This window comes from Gossypium hirsutum, chromosome D07, assembly GCF_007990345.1.
Source record: "Gossypium hirsutum isolate 1008001.06 chromosome D07, Gossypium_hirsutum_v2.1, whole genome shotgun sequence".
Taxonomy (NCBI): domain Eukaryota; kingdom Viridiplantae; phylum Streptophyta; class Magnoliopsida; order Malvales; family Malvaceae; genus Gossypium; species Gossypium hirsutum.
The window spans coordinates 17,155,905-17,177,913 of record NC_053443.1 but is presented as its reverse complement, the minus strand read 5'-3'; the positions used below and the strand labels follow the sequence as shown (position 1 = coordinate 17,177,913).

General features: G+C 32.0%; 1 protein-coding gene and 1 long non-coding RNA gene across 7 annotated transcripts; one reads left to right on the top strand and one right to left on the bottom strand.

Moving 5' to 3' along the window:
- Positions 1-886: 886 nt before the first annotated feature.
- LOC107954235 (serine/threonine-protein kinase TOUSLED) lies at positions 887-10,111 on the bottom strand. 2 transcript variants are annotated; one of them, XR_001699461.2, is made up of 17 exons: positions 9,573-10,111; positions 8,985-9,074; positions 8,566-8,772; positions 7,858-7,908; positions 7,520-7,627; positions 7,370-7,414; positions 6,397-6,509; positions 5,458-5,524; positions 5,224-5,290; positions 3,746-3,843; positions 3,449-3,628; positions 3,073-3,283; positions 2,663-2,927; positions 2,036-2,090; positions 1,608-1,769; positions 1,337-1,432; positions 887-1,176 (listed from the first exon to the last, which is right to left on the bottom strand). XR_001699461.2 is itself a non-coding variant. In XM_016889734.2 (16 exons), the coding sequence occupies exons 1-16, from the start codon at positions 9,813-9,815 to the stop codon at positions 1,081-1,083; spliced, it is 2,058 nt and encodes a 685-aa protein (XP_016745223.1). In that variant the 5' UTR covers positions 9,816-10,109; the 3' UTR covers positions 887-1,080. The 2 variants fall into 2 exon arrangements, 1 of the variants encoding a protein (XP_016745223.1); XM_016889734.2 differs by lacking the exon at positions 1,337-1,432 and having other exon boundaries at positions 9,573-10,109.
- A 236-nt stretch (positions 10,112-10,347) lies between these two features.
- LOC107954236 (uncharacterized) lies at positions 10,348-13,893 on the top strand. 5 transcript variants are annotated; one of them, XR_001699465.2, is made up of 7 exons: positions 10,349-10,704; positions 11,340-11,399; positions 11,865-12,106; positions 12,393-12,511; positions 12,915-13,199; positions 13,298-13,411; positions 13,515-13,893. It is a non-coding gene; the product is annotated as an uncharacterized lncRNA (long non-coding RNA). The 5 variants fall into 5 exon arrangements; XR_001699464.2 differs by having other exon boundaries at positions 10,348-10,704; positions 11,865-12,511; positions 12,929-13,199; XR_005916191.1 differs by having other exon boundaries at positions 11,865-12,511; positions 12,929-13,199; positions 13,309-13,411.
- The last annotated feature ends 8,116 nt before the right edge of the window (positions 13,894-22,009 follow it).

Below are 22,009 nucleotides of genomic sequence, written 5' to 3'. Positions count from 1 at the left end.
CTCTCATGAAAATTTAAAATATCCATTAAATTGAGTTGAAATACCTTCTAATTAGTTCAGAATAAGTTAGAAATCAATCAAAAACAGCAGGTTAACTCATTAGTTCAAGATTCACCATTTTTTTTAATGAAGATTCAGTTTAAAAACCTTAGATCTTAAGAAATCTCAATATACTCTATTAAATTTTAAATGAAAGAAACAACAACCAATGACGAATTTGATGAGAATTTTGTGATTTTTCTATTGGAAGGTGTTTAGATGTTTGGGAAGCTAAAAAATCTTTAAGGGTAAGTTGATTTCGAGAGAAAATCTCAGATTTACAAAAGGGGAAAATTTTGAATGAGAGATCAAATGAGAGGGAAGGGGAAGTTAGGTGTTTAAATAGGCAACTGGTTTTTAAAAATTTCAGCTATTACCCCTTTTTGCCCCTTCTGGTTCCTTCCCTTTTCCAAATAGGTCTTTATTTAAAATTAAAGCTTATTTCTTTAATTATTTTCAAATACAGCTTCATTTTTTAAATCCGTTTTAATTTAATTAATTACCAAGCACCTAATTTTAATTTCCTCACCTAAATTTTTAATTCCGGTTATTATTTTAATATTTTATTTAATTATTACTAGCTACAATCCTAATTCCGGTATCCAACTCAAACCCTCAACTATTAACCCGATTCTACTAACTCGATTTTTTGATGTTACAAAAAAAAAGTGTAGACAAGAAAAAATCAAGCCATGACCCAACTAGACTGCCAGACAAGTTTAATTGAACCTTTTTTTTTGTATAAAAGTCTCCCAACCAAACCTTAAGAGGAAGGAAAGATTTGCAAATGCTGTTATCTTTTACACATTCTTTTAGCAAGAGAAATGAAATGGTCATATGCACAACATACATAAAACAGAGATTGAATTGAACTTAAACCAAAAAGGACAAACAAAAACACTAATTTTGCCAGCTCAAAACAAGCAGGGTAACCTTTACAACCTATACAAAATTCCTTGTGGATGTTTCAAAAGAAATTCAGACATTCTCTATCTCCCCCTGCTATTTTTGGGCCCGTTTGCTGCGACTGTGCTACATTTTTTACTTCTTTGAATATGTAAGATATGGATCCTGTGCTATTGTCAAAACATCCGGCCTTTCAGCTTGGTTATATGTTAAACATCGGCGAATCAAATCCTGCACATTTGAAAATAAGATTATGTCATCATTAATCAACCAAAAGTTCTCCCCATATGGTGGCATTTCATGATGGCCAAAGTCAGAAACTGCAGAAGTACAATACCGAACCCAGCAAATCTGCAGCATATAGATATAAACAGATAGCAAATGCCCTTACTGTGCATGCATCAATAAAACTTCTGTGCTTCTTAAGACGGGAAATGAGAATAACTAAACTTTGCAGCTATTAAATCAACATTAAGAGGCGGTATTTCTACAATAAACAAATGAGCATCGAGTCAAAGTCGAACTGTCATATGAAAATAATAATGTGTAATTTCAAAATAATAATAATAAGTGATTCTGCTTTTGTTGCTTAGGTCCATAAGTTGATTCATCGATCAAGACAAAATATGCAGCAGCAACTACCTAAGATGGGCAGAACTAACCTTTGCCTCATTGGAGACAGAGGGTCTTGAAGGGAATTCAACCTTGAGTGCTTTGATAATTGTGTCCTCACGCAATATTCGTTCTTGAGTTTGGTCATGCCCAAAGGGGCGCCTACCAAAAAGCATTTGGTAAAATAGTACACCAGCAGACCAAACATCCACCTGTCCGAAAAGGAATATAACATAAAAGAAGCTGAAGACTCGTACAAAATCATATGCAATCATGGTGCAAAGGGTCACGTACTTGGAAACTAGAATAAAGATTTGTAAGGGCACAAAAAATTAAACTCCATATGGTAATGAAACCATTGACTTATTAATTATCCAAAAAAGAAACCGCCAACTTATCATGTTCAGTATGCATGCCCTCACCCTCACTTGGCAACAAAAACAGAGAGAAGGAAAATATTGGAGGCAGAGTCACTGACCTTCGATGAAATCAGAGGTATCTTGCTGAGCTCAAAGCATTCTGGGGGCAAGTACCTGAAATTAGAAAACAAAAATCAACACACAGTCGCTTGTGAAAAGAAATAGAGAAGATGACCGTGCAATATAAAGCAAGCATAAATCAAGCAGAAGAGATTATGTCCAAATATAGGAAGTTAGATTTCACCAAATAATTCAAAAGCAATAAAGAAAAGGGGGCAAAAGGACAAAAAAGCCTTCCTACGATTCCACCTTTATGGAAAGAGAGCCTTTATGACAGCCATTGAACATAAATGAAATGCAAATAGCACTAAGGATCAGAACCACAAAAAAGGAGATTTTTATTTCCAATAATTTACCCTCATAAATAAATTTACAAAATTTGTTCTCATGACATCAGCCCTCTTGTTTCTGAGAATATTTCAAAGTCATATAGTCATTTCTACATCATCAAATTCAATAACATACAGCACAAAGAACCTAAGAGTTTTCTTTACTCAAGTCCTCTTAAGGCCAGAAAATTATTATAAGATATGAGGAAATTGCAGAAAAAATGAGGAGAGAAAGCAGAAGGCTTAGACATTTCAAATTCAAGGTTCCAAGGAAGAGCATCAAACTGTATTACTCACCAGTATGTTCCGGCTCCCTGGGATGTAAGTTCCATACCCTGGGATCCAACATCATCCTCTACTATTTTGCTAAGACCAAAATCAGTCACTTTTGCTACACCTAACTCATCAAAGAGAACATTCCCAGGCTTCAGGTCATAATGGATAATCTTCTGTGCTCTTTTATTCAAGTATACAAGGCCTTGAAATATTTGAACTATGATAATCCTAGCTTCTTTCTCAGGTAATACCAGTGTTGCCTTCAAAACAGCATCGAGATCTTTGCCTGAAACAAATAAAAGAAACAAAAGACAAAAGTAAATTAAAGGTAACCATTGCAAGGCAGATTTATAAACCACCATTCTCTACTGACTAAAAAATATAATACTGCCAAACAATGCCAAACAAACCAAGTGGTTGGGAGAGTTTACCGCTGCAGTACTCCAAGACAGTGCAGAAAGTATTATGGTCAATCTCAAAAATGTCCCAAAGCCGAACTATGTGACGGTGAACCAATGTCTTGTGAATGTAGTACTCTCGAATTGCATGCCGTATGTAACTTTGCTTCTTATCCTCACTCCACTGAGCATTCAGACCATGCAGCTTACATGCAACATATCTATGCTCTACCAAGTCATAAGCCTGCCGGAAATTTCTTACTTCAAATCACTGCAAAATGATATATTTTCACAATTGCCAACTCTGGCAAAGGAATTCTAGACTTTTGACATAGCAAATAGGCCTTGGCCAAACATGCTTAGAAAAACATTTGAATCTCAAATGATAAAAGCTTACTAAAGTTCTGACCTTATAAACCTCACTGAATCCTCCTTTGCCAAGAAGGTTTAAAAGGGCATATCGATTATTTAGTATTTGAAAATTGTTAAAACGGGAACCATCCTCATCTCTAATGCGCTTCATTTCACGTATAAGCCTTCCCTTATCTAGTTCATAGCGATCTCTTTCACGGAGAATACTTTCCTCCTCCTATATAACATTCGTAACTCAATAATAAATGTGCAAGGGAAAAAATCAACAAAACCACTGTGCCCTTTAATAATATCAAATAGAATAAGAAACAATTATGTGTGAAGCTAAACTTACACGTTTAATACTTGCTAGACGTGATTTGTGTATCTCATCCTGGAAGAGGATATCTTCTTCTTGTACACCTGATTCCGCATCGGTTGCATCACCCTTGTCTTAAAGTAAGAGAAAGTTGATCTTTCAGATATAAACTCTTTCATATTTGTTTGTCTGTTGAGTCATGTTGGATGTGTGTGTGCACCCATTCATGTTCCATATGAATGACTTTTTATTTGTGAGTGTATGCAGCAATATATCAGGTGCACATAAACTAAGTAAAACCTCCAAAGTACAAGTCAGTTGTAGCCAATGGCTGTTAAATGAGTCAAATGTGTGGTCAAAATCTCTTTTATGCGCACCTGTGCAAGGTATAGCTAAAACTAGACCACAGGTTAGCACATGCTTCTTTAATTTGGTATCTTGAAATAGCACATTCACACATATTGAACCTTCGGCCTTCAACATGCAGTAAAGAGTCTTTATAGTGCATGGCATCTGTTTTGTAATATTATAGCTCACCAAAAGCTTATTCCCCTTCTTTGGCACTGACTCGTGAGAAATTAGTAAAACAGCAGCTTACTGCAAAGAGCACAACTTTAACATATTTTCCTTTCCTTATCTTTTATAATAGCTATTTAATCATTTATATGACATTGAAACTATTTTATGTGCACGTAATTCAAACTTATTTTTAAAGGCAATTTATAACTATATCTATTGTCAATACTAACTTCATATTTTATGAGTGACTCAAAATTTTTAAGCCTATAAGCTTGAGGCTTGTTTCTTGCCTCATGGGCGACGAATAAAAACATTTCTATTTATTAATTATATTTCATAGTTTACCATCATGAAATTAACAGTTGATTTTATGCTCTTTATTTTAGAACCCATACAGTTTTATCAAGTATATTAATAGTTAAGTATTTTAAACATATCATTTATATATTTTATGTCAAATTTTCAAATTATCTTTATTTAATAAGAATATGTCATGTTATATTATTTTATTTTATTTTATTTTCTCTTTTTTATTTTTCTTCCGTTCTTTGCTTTTCTTTTCTTCCCTTAGCTCTTGATGGCAGAATTACTTGACTTTGTTAAGACAGGTCACACAAAAAATTACAGTTCAACAAGAACAAGGACCAAAAGGCAAGTTGATGCCACATTAATTGCTTGGTTAGAAAATGAAATCCAGTTCGAAAGCCAAAGGCCTAAGATCATGGATCCTCCGGCGACAAAGAGGCCTTTATGGTCCTAAAAAAGAGGCACAGGATGCTGCCAACATACAACGAAAAAACCAGCTTCAGCCTAGTAGTTGGTTTTGTGACTGGAAAACACGTCAACTAACCTCCTTAAGTTTTCCTGTCTATAATCCCATAACATTTGGAACATATCAACTGATGCCTATATCTATTTCCGTATAGTATCAGCACTTCAATTAATACAGACGGTAAGAATTCTTCAACTCTGTAATTGCAGAAATTAAGCCTTACCAGATTGTCGCTTCTTCAATTGTTTCCTCTGTCGCTCAACAGCCTCCTTAGCTTCCAACAATTGTCTCTAAAGAAAAGAAAATGAAATCAAAACATTAAAAAAAAAAAAATCACGCCAGCATATTAAAAAACAGAGAATCCTCAGGCCTAAATAATTATATCAATTAACTTTTCCTTTCAAGGCTAATTATAAACACATATATATATATAGAGAGAGAGAGAGAAAGAACATACAAGATGAGCATTTAGATCTTTCAGTGCTTGCCCATCCTCCCATGTCTCAGATATTAGTGTTCCAGCTCTAAAGGCAAAAGAACACAAGGGCAACTCATAAATAAAGCAATAATGAGTAGTAATACTAACATCGTGGTTCACGATGAGGCCCATGATACAACAAGACAGAAAAATATTAAGCACTTGGATACTTAAACCATATAACTTCAGCTTCAGCAGTGTGTAGAGGGAATTAAACAATTATGATGCTACATTTGTATAATTCACTAATGCACATTCTTGCTCCCACTTTTAAGTATAATGTCAGGATCGCATGCTTTGCAATCCCTTAGAATCGTGGACAACATGGTGGCCTATTATTATTAATAGTAAAGACTGCCTTCGATTTATAATGTGCAGCAGCCTGTTCATACTAGTAAAACTCCCTGTGAGGAATCAAACCATCCATGAATTATTTTAGCACCATAGGATGTGATATTCATAATAAGTTGCATGGTAACATTCTTAAATAACATGTATCAACTTTGTGAGTCCATCACTATCTACATTCCTACACCGAACATACTTGACATGGTTCCCATTCATTTGCATCCGATAATGCAATCAAAGATATCATCAATTTTTTTCGTTTTGCTTTTCTCTTGCTTTGACCAAAAACTATACCAAGCATGAAGAGTCCTTAGCAAGCACATTATCAAAGATAATTCTTTTAAAAACTCAATTACACCCACATTGCCAAATCTCAAGGATTTTGTGGCATACAACCATTGTCATGCTTTGGCTTTTATGAAACACATTTAGATACTTAAAGTAGTGTGATCAACATTCTTCATAAATTTTTTCTTCAATTCACTTTCTCCCACTTGGACTGAGCACCATTTGAAGTATGTTGAATCTGTTCCAAGCACATTAACCAAATCTGAAAAGCTCTTTGTATACCTGATTACACCGACATTCCCAAGTCTCAAGGAATCCTGCCGCACTTTCATCCTAGCTTCCCGTCGCTCGGCTTTTGAAACAGCTATCAACAGACCAGAGATCATTTTTTGCCTCTGAATCACAGTCAAATAAGAGGCCCAGAATTAAAATTGATACCATATATATCAAGCATACTTAACAAATACTTCTCTTTTCTAGTTATTGTCCTTTTACATGTTAGGTATTAGAGAACATATTAATAGCTTGATTTTCTGTCTTGTGAAACAAACAACACTTTAGAAGTTCAGTTATGCGCATAAATTAATACTTCACAAGAGTATTACAGAAACAGGCTTGTGATGAGGCATAGGTGTTCAGGAATATTAAGCAAACTTCATATATCAGAGTGAAGTAAAGAGCAAGCCCCTAATTATAGCTAATAAGAATCCAGGTGCCTCAGATTCCAATACCGCAAGCTCCCATCAGAATCATAGGTAGGAAAGTGATTACTTTTTTCTGACATTGCCCTAAAAAATAAATTCCACGCATCAAAGAGGTTTCTAACCCAGGACATCTGCTGCTAGAACTTCATTTCACAATGCAGTTCAAGAACTTGCAGCAGCAATATTCCAATCAAAGAGAAAAAATTGAAAACAGGTAAAAACCTTGCACAATCTAATATTCGAGCAAAGATACGTTAAATTTTTTTTTTTTTTTACAATGGGTGAACTTCAGAAATCCATTTGCTTCTGAGCATAAAGAAAATAGTTTCTGGATCCCTTCCCAGATTTAGTTAATGACAGGAACAAAGAATATATGGTATTTCACATTTTAATCATTTTAATCCACCCACTAGGGAAGGAAAAACACACCAAGAAAAGAATGTTTATTTAAGATGCAGAGAGTACATAAGGCCATATATTTGTTTATTGAATGAAGTTAAAACTTAGAACTTGCAGCATACTGAGAATAATCAATAAAGCATAATAAACACCTTTGGCTTCATTTTCTGGTCATAATCTTTAATATCTTTCAATTCCTGCCAAAGGACAACAAGCACTAAAAGGTAAGTAGTAAATACATAAAGAACCATACCCTGCAGATCGGGGGAGGGGACCCTCATATAGAAGAAATACTAGATAACCTTTTCTAGTAGCCGACAATGATTCTGATAATCAGAAGCTTCTTGACGACATTTCTGTAGGTCCTCCTCCAGTGCTGCAACTTTAGAATGTAGAGATGTCACCTCTTCCTAAGTTAAGTTACCAAACAAAAGGATTAGAAAGTGAGTTAAAAATCTGCTGCACACTAAGGAAAATCACTAAAATATATTTTAGAAAGGAAAAAAAATAGTTGCAAAAGCAAACCATAGTTCTTTCTACTCCACATTTTCTGGACTAAAAAGAAGTAAAATGTATTGCCAAAAAGTGAAGAAGATAATCAAATTGTTAAATTGAAGATAAACTTTACCAAAACACATACCTCTAGTGAAGTGCGGTCATAAGTCTGGAACTGCTCTTTAAGCCTATTATCCTGCAGGATGATATAAATATCCAAAGGCCTGTTATTTATATTATTCAACTTATAAAGTTAGTCGGGTATCTGGTTACGTAATTTTGCAAAATAACCCTGCATGCCATAAAGGAGGAGAATAAATTTTTTCTTTATTTTTCCAAGCTAACCGTTATTGTTTCAAAATTTAAGAAAGGTTTTCATTCTGAATAAACCAGTTAAATGTGGAAGGACAAATGACAGACACTTGGGCACCAGCTTCCCATAAGTTTAAGCTCCATTTTAAGGTATATATATTTTCTACTATTAAAAAGAAACTCATTTTTTTTACTTTCCTTTCCCTTAATTGGCATACGATGAGAATATAAAGGGCCCGTGGAAAATAATCTTAAATACTGAAACAGAATAAAATTTGAGTCATGTCCTTGAGATCTAAATTTCATCTTTAACATTTTTTAACTTTAATTTTGACATCTAAATGGTCCAAGCTTAGCCCAATCTTTGCTGCCACTTGAGCAAAGGAAGGACAATAGCACTCTTCTTCATTTTCTTCTTTTTTTTTTTGGGGGGGGGTGCAAAAGGCCACTAGAGAAATCAAAAAGAGCATTTTTGTCATTTCTGACTTTCAATTATAATTAAGAAGCCAACAAAAAACTCAATATCCTTTGGCGAAAGCACCTTATGATATGAGTTATCAAGTTGACTATTTGACGCCGTTACTATTGACGTAGATGTTTGTTGTCGTGTCTGATCATTAGCCCTAGACCCACGGCCCCTGTTTGAAACAGAATGGCCCCTTCCACGGCCTTGTTTTCTCCTATTCCCATCAGAAGTTGCCTTGACATCCACAACTTCCACAATCTTTTGCCTCCCTTCAGAAATTGCCTGATTCATTTTTCATACAAAGGTAAATTTACGCAACCCTTTTTTCTAGAGGCAAAAAAGGAAAACTTAACAGTGCTCAGAGTCATAGAGACAGTGAAGTTATCCAACAAATTGCTTCACCAAAACAGTCATTGTATTACCTTAAGGAGCTCAAGAGCAAAGCAATTATTTCCTAACCTCCAAAAAGGTTAGATCATGAATCAGATACCTACCTCAGCATGTTTAAGAACTAGCAAATTATCATCTCCTTGCACCTTCTGCCGCTTTTGAGTATTGGCCAGTATTAAAAACTCTCCTCCATTCTATCATCGCAAGAAATGTAAAAAGACTTAATTAATCCAGTTTTAAAGCTTGGAAGACATCAATGAAATCTACAACACTTGAGACAGTGGAATAGAGATCATATTATTCAAATAGTATGCAAAGATAGTGAAACCGGACAACTATATTATGGCTATGGTTATTCTTTTGATCAAATGGTTTAAAATTTTGGCCACAGGTAACAGCTTCAACTGCGAATGGAATAATGGCTTGAACATTTTATCCATTTCAACTATCCACCAATCCTTTAGCATATAAAAATTCGCAATGAAAGTAAGCTAATGCCAAAATGCCATGTTGAACCACTACTTCTCATATCAATAAAGAACAACATAAAAAAATGCAACGCAATTGTTCCACCTAAATGAAGTGTTGCTAGGAAGTAATAGCCAAAACTTACAGTCATTTTTTACCATTCCGCATTTGCAAAACAAAAGGAAGCAATGGTGATTGCTGAAAGCATCGTAAGGGCTTGTTACCTCATCATCAGAATCACTAGAACTAGAAGCCTCAGGCAAGTCCTCAGCGGAAACAAATTTCGAAGCTGATGATAGAGAAGACCAAGGCGGCTGTTGCTGTTGTTGTTGCGGTTGCTGAGCAGCAGATGCAGAAGAGGCCTTGCCTACCAAGCGAGCTTCGAGCTTTGCAATCTTGGTGGGCAAAGAATGGTCTGATTGGTTTGACGAATTCGAAGAGAAATGTAGCAACATATCGTCCGACATTGGGGACCAAACCCGATCAGAGAAACTAAAACGACTGGTCAGACCATGAAGGAACCCAAAAACAAAAGGACAAAAGTGGACAATTATTCTTCCTCTTGAAGAATTCTAGGGGTTTTAAATGTTTTAGTAAAGACACGGAAGAATCAAGGGAGAGGGGAGAAGGAAGCTTTGACAGATTTTTCTTGTCTTTGGTCTTTGAAGTTTTGAATTTTGATGAGGCCAAAAAGAAGTGTTTCTTCAACGGTGGGGTTTGATGCTTTGATTTAATTTGGGTTAGGGTCCAGATTTGGCTGAAAATGTGAGGAAATAATTTGTATACAATCTATTATTTAGTTATTTTGAGGTTAAAGTATTTGGGGGAATAAATTAGTATGTCTTGAAATTTATTTTTATCAATTATTGTTTCAATTTTAATGAAAATATTTTATTTATGCAATTATAAAAACCTTAAAAATATTAATTTTATTAAACAATAAAATTGTAAATGGTAATTCTATTTCAATTTGGTATTATTTAAATTTTTATAGCATAAAAATTAAGGCCACGTTTGGTTAGAACGAATGGAATAGCCATCCCCTCCTTATTCTTAGATGTACAGTTAAGCTATAGTTTGGTTCGCCGTTTTCTTCATTCAGCGAATGGCTATTCCTCTCTTATTCGTCTGATTTATCAAATCATCATTCCACGAAATGGGCTAAGAATAACTCATTCAACGACTGATGTAATAGCAAAATTTTTCCCCAGACAATTTTACCCTGTATTTCTTCACCCATTGACCGCCAATTCCGTCGTTGTTGTAAAAGTGGTGCCTCCTTCGATTCTGTCGTTGAGAATCGTAGATTCATCTCCGACTCGTTCTCCGCCTCCGCAAAGCTGCCTCATTTCCTTTGTGAGAACCTCTATAAGTTCCCATTTTTTCTCCCCCTTCTTGTTTTATAATTCCAACTATGTTTGTATTATTGGTTTCATTTTTCCTCTTTCCTTTCAATTTTTTTTTCAATTATCATTGTTATAAGAATTACCTAAAAGAATATTGAAAAATCTAGTTCAGTAATTATTTTTCCATAATTTGCTTGAATTTTGAAGAAAAATGGAAATTTTTTAGTTGCAAAGACTACAGCTTGGGGATAGGGTAAGAAATTATAGATTTTGGTATTGGAACATTTTTCATTAACCAACTGGTTAAATACAGATGATAGAACTGGTATTTTTGTGATGGATATGACGCGTATGATCTGGTATTTTTATTTCTTGTGTGTGTATGTACTTCTGTCTTGTATCTCTTTTTTAAAAAGGCATTAATGTTCATTTTCCCTTTTGGGTAGATTTGTTACTTCTATATATTACCGACATCTTTATCCCTCTTGTTACTAATTTTCACGACATTTTTAATCTGCATGTAGTTTAAATTGGATATAATAAGTTGCATTCTATGTTATTTAGGGAATGAGATTACATACACTTCTCATTGCTTATCCTAAAATTTTGGGGAAAAGTTTATACTAATTAATTTTATTATTTCAGGAAATATCAGTGAAAGGGCTTGAACTACTAAACAAATACATTGGTGCTTCTAAGCAAACTGTAAGAGAGTCTAATCAAGTATTTTCTCTTTTACCATCTTTTATGGATGTGTTTCCCATTGATTTTTGCTTCTTGATATACCAGTAATATTTATTATAATTCAAACCCAGTATGTAGAAAATAACATATATATAAACAATAATTTCTAATGAGCCTTGTAAATGCATAATGTGTATGTATTATTCGTATTTACCTTGCCTAAAATGAAATTTAGTAGCAAGTTTGTGTTACATGCATTTTAAGTATTGAATTGAAGGGTATAGGACTGCCGTAATATATTACTGTCAATGTAAACTTTGTAAATTTGCAGATTTATTAACTTATTCTAACGCCCAAGGGACTAGGATGCTGAGGCATGCATATCTTATTGACTATTAAGTTCAGCTCATCATATGTTGTGGAAATATATTAATGTGTTTCTACTGTGGAAATATAACTCATGGTTCATGCTCAATATCGTTTCAGGTTCAAGAGATTTTCTAACTTTTTTGATTAATTTGATTCCATTACCCCTAAAAGATTACATGACAACACTAGAGTAACTGATCGAGTTGTCAACCAAGTTAGTATCTTTTTGCTTGCTGCATTTTATTATTTTGCCTTAACTTTTTATGTCTTTCTCATTGTTATTTTGCTTTCAAACAATTCCTAACTTAATTAGATGGTTTTGAAGTTTTGACTGGTGTATTTGTGTTTGTTGCAACAAGGTTAGTTCTCATGGAATCCTATTGTATTATTTTGATAGTATCTATCCTTAATCTTCCGTTAATCCCCACAATGTTGAGTTTGGTTCGTTATTATCTTCACGTGATCAATTTTGAAATGAGATGCATACCCAAATAAGATAGCTTTTCAAGTAGCACAAAATTTTTAAAAGATAATACGCTTCTTGATTTCAAGGTTTTCCATAAATATATGAATTTCTTATTTCATGGTTTTCCTTATGAGTTGCATGGCTTTAATAAAAATTGACTTAATTCTTCTCATAAGCAGTAGACCAGATCTGCTTGATGTTGCATTGCTGAGACCAGGTAGGCTTGATCGCCTCCTTTTCTGTGATTTTCCATCTCCGCGTGAAAGGTTGGATATTCTGACCTTTCTTTCAAAGAAAGGTTAGTGATATTGTTTTTATGCATCAATTTTCTACTCTCTCTTTTATTATTTTTTTGTTTCATCATAGAAACCGAAGGTATAAAACTCTTCTTCAAGTCTTGCTTCCTAGAATTACATGATTTTAACCACATGTATCAGCTTTGTTACCAGGATTAAGTGGTCAGTGTTGGATTTTGATGTACATCTGTCACTAATTTACTCAAAATTTTAAAAATTTTCATATATTTGGAGGAACAACTTGTATATTCATGTCCAAATATGTGTAGAACAAAAATGAATAGTCCAAGCAACATAGTATAGCGTAATGTGATTTGCTATATATATCGAACTAGAAACTACCTTGATCAAATGTTTTAGTGTTACTTTCCTTTGTAATACTTTGTTTTTGCACATATAATGTAGTTTCCATTGGCCAGTGATGTCGATTTGGACGCCATAGCATATATGAAAAAAGGATTTAGTGGAGCTGATCTCCAAGCTCTTCTCTCAGATGCACAGCTCGCTGCGGTTCATGAACATTTGAACAGCACGAATAGCAATAAGCCTAGCAAAATGTTGGTCATAACTAATACTGTTTTAAATTCTATTGCTTCCAAGGCAAGTTCGTCAATTTCAGAAGCCAAAAATCAGAGACTGTATGGAATCTACAATCAGTTTCTAGATTCAAAGTGATCTGCCTCCCCATAGGTATTTGTCCCTTGCATACTAAACTCCCTTATATTTGCAACTTCTCACGTTAGTCACTCGCTTAACTGAATAAAATTGAAAATTTTCGTGCTGTTGAGGGATGCAAAAGGAAGAGGGCAACTCAGGTTCGAGATATTTTCTCTAAAGCAACCGCTTTTGCACCTTGCCTCTTTTTTTGATGAATTTGATTCCATGGAACTTAGGGAAACAAGGTGGGAAATTCAGTTTATATAAATACATATATTACATGGTAGAGATTAAGCATCGTGAAAATCTAATCAGCTAACCAACAAACAAAATCATGAATTATTGCAGACTTCTAATTGGGAGGAAGAGGACGTTGAATTTGAGGTATCTTTCGCATGGCGTAGTTGAATAGTCGAATGATAGCTAAACACAATGATACATATCGCGCTTAAATGGCAAAACTCGATGATGCACATAACAAATTTTCCTTATAGATTTCTTTTAAACCTTTTCGTTCACATTTCTCTATAACCAAGCCCTTTATTTACTCGAATCAGAATAAGTAACATAGAATTTGTTTTTTGCGTTTCTTGTTATCTCCTTGATTCAGACAGTAATGAGGAAGAAAAGTAAAATTCAAGGTTGTTCATATCGCTTGTTGATAAACCGCCATCTATGTAATGTTAAATTTGAATTTTTTTAATGAAACAATATTTTATGTCATAAACTTGACCTCCTATTCTAGTATAGTGCAAGTGGTTGTGATTTGAATTTAAATATCATAATAAATCATGCAAATGCACTACTCTAACCATATGTTTGTTATGTGTCAACTATAATGGAGATAACTTGAGAAGCAGTGGATTTAAATAATAGTGTATTATTTTAAAATATAATAAATAAAATATTTTAAATATTTTAATATAAAAATAATTATAGTAAGAATGTTATTAAATTATATATTATTTTTATTAAATTATATTTAATAATAATCTTATTAAAATTTAATAATAAGAATCATCTACCTAAAATTTTTGCTAAGGGTATTATGGTCATTTTAGCTTTTTTCCTTATAATATTACAAATCTGTTCCATTCAACCAAACACAATAATACTATTACAGTTCTATTCCATTACATTCAACCAAATAATTGAATCACTGATTACAATTCTAGTCCATTACAGTTTTATTTCATAACAACCATATTTCATTCCAGTGAACTAAACGTACCGTAAATTAATTCATTTAATAATAAAGAGACTAATATATCAAATTCTTATAACAGAGAGATCTCTAAAATATGTATACCCTTATCTTAATGTTTTATATATAAAGAGTGAAAATAAATTAAGTCTTCAATATTATTATATTTATTCAATTTAACTTTTATTTTTTTTATTTTGAGCAAATTGGTTTTCATCCTTTCATTGTTAACGTAGCCTTTATATATATATACCAATCACTAAGTAATTAAAAATATAAAAAAATAAATTAATTAAAATAGTTAAAAATCATAAATAAAATTTATATCTAAAATTTATGAAAAATAAACTCTTCAAAATAAAAATATTTATAAAAAGCTATCAAAATTTTTTTTTTAAAAATTATTAATGAAAATTATATTTATTTTTCCTAAAAATTCAAAAAATATTTTTTTTAAAAAAATGAAACATGAATTAAAAAATTAAAATGAAAATCTTAAAAAGTTTTATAGTGATGACCAAGTGGGTTCATCTCCAATATATAGAGAGAAACGAGTTTGGATGAAAATATTTTTTTCTGTCATATTATTAAGTTGACATCGAAATATAATTGTAATATAATTTTTAAATATTATAATATAATGTATTTATAAAATTTTAAGTTGTTGATAAAAGCATGAGTAGATTATATATTTTACATGGAGTTCAGAGTTTTTTTATATAGTAAATTTTCTTACATCAAGTTGAGAGTTTGTGTCTTCTATATACACAATTATATTAATAATATATCAAATTCTTATAAAGGAGGACAAGTTCAAATTCAGTGTCCTAATAACATAATGTATTTATATTTCAAGTTCGGAGTAAATATAATATACATTAAAAATATTTTTTTTATTTCAAACTAAACTTGATTATATTTGAAGTTCTTAGAGGTTTTGATTATTTCAAATTCGAACTTAATCCTTTTCACGTAATTGATACAGGTAATTCATATTTTTTATTATTAATATAATATATTTATAATATTTCAAGTTGTAATTTATATCTAAATATAAATTTTATTTCAATTGAATTTTAATCATAATATAAAATTATATATTAGAGTTATATATCAATTAAAATTTAAGTTTAGCTCTATAAATAGCATTTAGTAATTAGTCATATTCAATTAAATTGCATTAAAAGATTGTCAGTAAAAATAATAGAGGTTGTTAGTATTAATAAATTAAATTTATCTAAAAAAAGAGCATTAAAGTAATGATTCTTCAAATAGACAATATCGAATTATATTCAAATAACAATGGCAGTGAAGAGAAATGAAAAATTATTTTAATTGATGAGGAGGTAAAATTGATACCAATAAAAAATTCCTTATCATAATTAAGAATAATAATGTTCATAATAAATATGAATTGTCGTTGACTTCTTATACTATTGTTAAAGAAGCAATTTCTCTCCTTCACAAAAGTATTTTATTTTATGATTTTGTTTGTCTTTTATGATCTAAAAGAGCACATGGACAAGCAAATCAGTAAAATTTTATTTTCACTTAGTATTAAATATATATTATTTACTTTGTATAATCTATAATATTTTATTATTTACTTTGTGTTGTTTTTTTGCTAGATATTATGGGTGTGGTTGTTATTATCAAATTTTTTTAAATTTTTTTAAAATTGTTTATATTATGTGAAGTAAACACTCTTTTATCTTATTATTACTTGTTTGGTTTAGTTGAAAAACTTTTTCAACAATAATTTTTAATCATTCTTATTAAATGTGTTTAATGTGTTTATTACTTTAATGTAAATATTTTCCGTATTCATCATGAATTATTAAATTTGTTGCACGTTCTTATTACTATCTTATGTAGTTCTAAATTTTTTATGTTTAATTGTTTTTTAGTTAAATATTTATTTTATTTATACATTTTTTCTGTAATCAAAATAATAAAGATTGAAGAGAAAAAAATATTGATTTGCAACATGTTCATCTTTCAAACATTAAATACACATATTCACGTGTAATACACATGACATAATTGATACATATGAAAAATGATTGGATGAAATTGTGATTTCATATTATCTATATCCCTAAACATGACAAATTAGATTTTTCTTCTTGATTTTGAAACTCCTAATCTTTGTTCTCTTTATTTACACTACTCCCTTTTAGTCTCTCTTCAAACCTTTTCATGATTCTCAATAGAGAAAAAATTCTGACACACACCCAAAGTTTCAAACCAACATAACAAAGCCAGAACTTTTCATCTCCCTTAACCATTCTGTCACTTTTATCACACACACCCAAAGTTCAAACCCATGTCACAAAAACAAAACTTTTTTTTTCATCTCTCTCAACCATTCGATCACTTTTATCACTTGAAAATTTTCTCAATTTAATTATAAAACTTATTTTTTTTTCATCATAGGAAAAAAAGGCCCAACTCCTACAGTGGGATTTGATCCCATCAATTAAGTTCAACTAATCAACTACCAAATGATTATTATTGTTTTGTGTCAAGAAGGTTAAAACCATCATTACATGAGAAAAGAAAGGGAAGTAAAAACAGACTAGAAGAAGAGTCGAACCTACACTTTATGGGCTTCGGCAATATTTTAGCCACTCAAATACTTCAAAATTTTTTAGTTTTTTTGTTTCAAGATTAGGGGTGAACAAAATTCAATTTGACTTGAAAAAATTAAAAAAAATTCGAATTTTGAGTTATTCGAGTTATTCGAATCAACTCAAATTTTTTTCTTCAAATTTCGAATTCGAATCAAGTTGAGTTTTCGAATTCGAATAATTCGAATATCAAACTATAACATTTTACATTTTTACCCCAAACTCTCAATTCTTTTTACTTTTCCCTCAAAACTTTTACTCATTTCCACTTTCCCCCAAAACTTTTACTCCCCTCCCCTCCTAACCTCTCATTCTACTCAAAATTCATTTTCCATCAAAATTTTACTCTCCCATTTATTTTTTCTCAAAATTTTACTCCCAAAAACCCTCAAAACCTTTTATTTTCCCCCCAAATTTTTACTCCCTCCCACTTTTCCCCTAAAAATTTTATTCCCTTCCCATCCCACCTCTCATCTACCCCAAACCCTCCCCCTCTAATTTTTTTTTAATATTTTCCATCCAAAATTTTACTCTCCCTATTTACTTTCCCTCAAACTTTTATTCCCCTAAACTTTTACTTTTCACCCTAAACTTTTACTTTTCACCATTTACTCTCAAATAAAAAATCAAAATTATCCAAAAAAATCACTAAACATAAATAGTAATAATTTTATTTATATCTACTATTTATATTATTAAATTAAATTTTACATTTTATATTATTTATATTATTGAATTGTTTAGTCATATTGAATATTTATATTAAAACTGAATTATTAATTATGCCATAAAATATTCGTGTTAAAATTTTATATTGGTATCAATTTCACATTTTATTTTTAAAATAACTTTGATTAAAAAATCATATTTTTACATTTAATATATTTTTTAATTCCAAAATACATAGTGACAACAATCTGAAGATAATTGAAACAACTAAGCAAGCAAAGAAGCTAACCAGTATATAAAAAATTAATAAATAAATTATGAGGTGATGAAAGTTAATAAAAAATTTGATTAAGGTGAACAAATTTTATTACGATGGGTGACAGTGGTTACAAGGACCAAAAATTATTTTTTAAAATTTAACTCGAACAAATATATTTGATTCGATTTGAATTCCATCTCACTCGACTCGATTCGAGAAAACTTCAAATAAAGTTAGGATGATAAAATGAGATTCGAAAACTCGATTAACTCGAAAATTTTCGATTCGATTCGATTCGATTCGATCGAATGCTCACCCTTATTCAAGACTATTATAAACCCTAATCAAACTAGAAGAAGATCAAATTTATACTTTGAGGTCTTAGACATAAGACATGGAGTTTTTGGAAAGTTTTTATTTAATATTTTATATTGAGATTATTTTTTTAATCTTATGATTAATTATTATTACCTTATTTTATTTCTATTTTGAGGGTGGTGAAAGATTTAATTACAATATTGATTTTGATTTTTAATCTTGGATTTATCGAGCAAAATTTAGATTGATAAAGAGCTTTGAAATCTTTTTAATTGAGATATGATTGTGATTATTAATTATTTTAAATCTGACTAAATTATCACGATAAACTTTTGTGATATTAGTTCCTTTTTATTGAGACATTTAAAAATTTGTCATGTTAGATCTATTACATTTCCCGAAGTGAATGCGAGCAAAAAAAAATTAATGATATAATTATCGATGTGATTAGTGGTTTAATAATAACCACTAGAAGTGAAAACATAATAATAAATAAGAGAACAATGAGAGTTCTCAAGATAACCTTTCAAAAGGTAGAGATAACTTATGTTATCAATATCATATGAAAGATCATTGGCCATATACTTGTATGCCCAAATATTTTGTATACTTGTTGAATACTCACATATTTTGTTCAAATATTTTTTTAGGAAGAAAATATGTCTAGCGGACAATGTAACAATGAATATTATCCTTACAAGTAGAAAAACAAACCAATATTAATGCAATAATTGGTAGTACAAAATTAGTTGAAAGCTCCAGAAAAGTTAATTAGTTAGTAGTGTACAAAATTAGTTGAAAACTCTAAAAGAGCTAATATATCAATATTTGAAGGAACAAAATTAGTGATGGTTATCGCGTGAATCCATGAGTGAGACCGAAGGACTCGTCACTTAGAGCTCAACCTCAATACTGCTATATAGAGGTTAGAAAGGTCAGCTCAATCCTTAAGGGAAAAAAGAGCTCATCGGAGGGAACAGATGGGGAAGCAGGTGGAGACCAAGAAGGTCAAGGATACAGTGAAAATGGTTGCCCTTGTTAATGTTGTGCAAGGGGTACTTGTTGTCGTGCAAGTAGCTTTTTTGCCGCTAAACCATGTTGGGCTGAACTTTCAACCCTTCTTTAATATGCTCCGGGAGGGTCATCATCTCAGTTTTGATGTATACTGCCCTTATGAACTTGAATGGGAGAAGTTTTGAGATTACTTTAGGAGGCGAGTATATCATGGAGGATGCTCTCACTGGAATCCATTTCTTCATCTTAAGGATGTCGCAGCTCAAGTAGGACCATTTTGGAAGACAACTTCAAATGGTGCTTCTAGTGAGGATATCTCAAGCTCTTCTGACGATAATGACACTGATCCCCATGCTTATTGCAACAAAAGGAAGGGTTCTACAAATCCCAACACCTCCTGTGACAAAATCTAGCTTAGTCTATGGTTTTGCCAACTAGCCAGTTGCAGTTAAGGGGTTTGTCACTCTTCTAACGATTTTAGGGGATGGAGAACATATAGTCACAAAGATGGTAGATTTACTGGTAATAAATCACCCAGTGGCCTACAATGCAATTTTTAGGAGACCTATAATGCGGAGGGATAAGATGGTTGTTGTAGCCACCTTTTGCATGATAGTCAAATTTCCTATGCCTATTGGGGAAGGCTATATAAAATGTGATTAGAAGAAAGTCCAGAGTGTCATATCATCTGTTTGAAGCTTATGGAACAACATGTGTTTCTCCCTCCTTGTTTTCCCTCTTGTTACAACCACATCCGATAGAATTCACTAGCGGAGTGAATTTAATTGGTACGACAAAACCCAAAAGGAAAGTAAACTACTAAAGTAAATAACTTAACTATTCTACTCACAAGAATAACCAAATAATCAATACTAAAATTAAGCAACCTTCCAAATAAATAACATAGTCGACAACCAAATATGATTGATAATTAAATTAACTGACAAAATAAAATCAAATCAAATCAAATAACCAATCATAATGTTAATTTACAAACTAGTGATCTGGAATTACTTTAGTTAAAGGTAATTAATAATCTATCCAACTTTTACTTAATCTTGACATAATAACTTAGATGGACTTGACGTAAAGCTACCTACTTTTTTGTCACCTCACAAACATGTCACAATCATCATTGTCTATAACACCCCTCAACCATTTTAGATGATCGGTAGAGATGGGATATGTCACAGAATCATGTACGAGTAATAAATCTTGCATTTATTTGAGAATTAAAATTTTGAAACATTTTTATAAAATATTTAAAATATATTTTAGACAAGATTTAAAGTTTTAAATACAATTTCAAATTATTTAGGACTTATTCAGAGTTAATCGGATGTGATCAGAACCCAAAATAGGCCTCGAAAGGTCAAAACAATTTAAAAAATATTGTAGTGTTGAAATAGTCGCGACGTCGCGATGTGGGGACTTACGACGTCGCGACGAGCCTTATTGAATAGTGAGGTCATCACGTGACATATGCCATGTCGTGATGTTGGGCTCTGGAGTCACAACGTGACTCCCTAAGTTCACCCAAAAACACTTCAAATATTTTGTAAAGTCCCTTCATTCATAGTATGCATATAACTTGCTTAAAGAACCTTGAATTATATAAAAGAGAACACTTTCAAATCACAACCAATGACCTCTAGCAACTTTCTTCTCTTTAATTTCATACAAAACAAAAATTTTCTCCAATTGCCCATATGTTACAATAGCATAAAATAATGATATTAATGGCTCAACAACTCATTTTAAAGTTTCTAAACATGTAATGAGATGATAAAATGATAAAAAAAAACCACGAATATTTATCAAAGCTCTTCCTTCTCTCTCAAACTCAACCTTCGTATGCTAGAACCCAAAATTTAAATTTGTGGATGATGAGTTTAGTGGAGAATCTTGGCTCTATTATGATTTCTAAAGGATGATTTTGCAAGAAAACAAAGAAAAATGGTGAGAGATTGAAGTAAAAAAGGGTAGACTAATGCAGTCGTTGAAAGCACCAAAAATATCCTATCCCTAATAAATAATGAAAAAGAATAGTAAAAGGGAAGTAGGGTCAAATCCTCAGGGACTGGACTTGCAAAATATCTTGTTCCGTGAAATCCTAGGCAGAATCTTACCCAAGAAAACTTGCGTGCCTGAAAAAAATAAAATAAAAAATAACAGAATTAAATGTTTGGTTTTGAAAACGAAAAATAAAATAAAAACAAATTTAAGAATATTGAATCAAAAATTAGAAAAATTAAAAATAGAATTGAGAGAAAGGAAATTCTTATGGGAGATTCCAACCTCCAGTTGTCTCGCTCCGCCTTGGGTTCAATCCTCGGCTTTTAGATAATCCTTCCCAAATCGAATAAGTCAGTTATAGTGGAAGAGGACGCCTATGACCACCAGCTTCAATGACTTAGACTTACGATGTGGTGGAACCTGACTCTAGCCAACAATCGCTTCTGTGGGATCGTCTTATGCTAGATCAACGCTTCTCAATGGCGAATCCCACGCCATTTTGTCTCTTGGGCTCGCCAACCTCTGACGCAATAAGCTAACGAACCGACTGTGCAACCTTCCCAAAACATACAAAGCGGCCGCCTTTGCATACGTTGAAAAGCTTACTTCTTAAGGGACATGGGCGGAAGCGTCAGCCCCGTAGTGCAGAGAAACGATGAATACTCAGCGAGGAGGCTAAGTACGAATTCTAAGCCTCATGAACTTTTTTGGGGATTTTTGACAACCTTCGGCT

Bases quoted from the DNA above. Each gene is read 5' to 3' on its own strand.
- LOC107954235 (XM_016889734.2), bottom strand. From the start codon at position 9,815: ATGTCGGACGATATGTTGCTACATTTCTCTTCGAATTCGTCAAACCAA. The intron at 8,773-8,984 runs GTAGGTATCTGA...AAAATGAATCAG, and splicing joins TAGTTCTTAAACATGCTGAG to GCAATTTCTGAAGGGAGGCA. The intron at 6,510-7,369 runs GTGTTTATTATG...ACTGTGATTCAG, and splicing joins ACCAGAAAATGAAGCCAAAG to AGGCAAAAAATGATCTCTGG.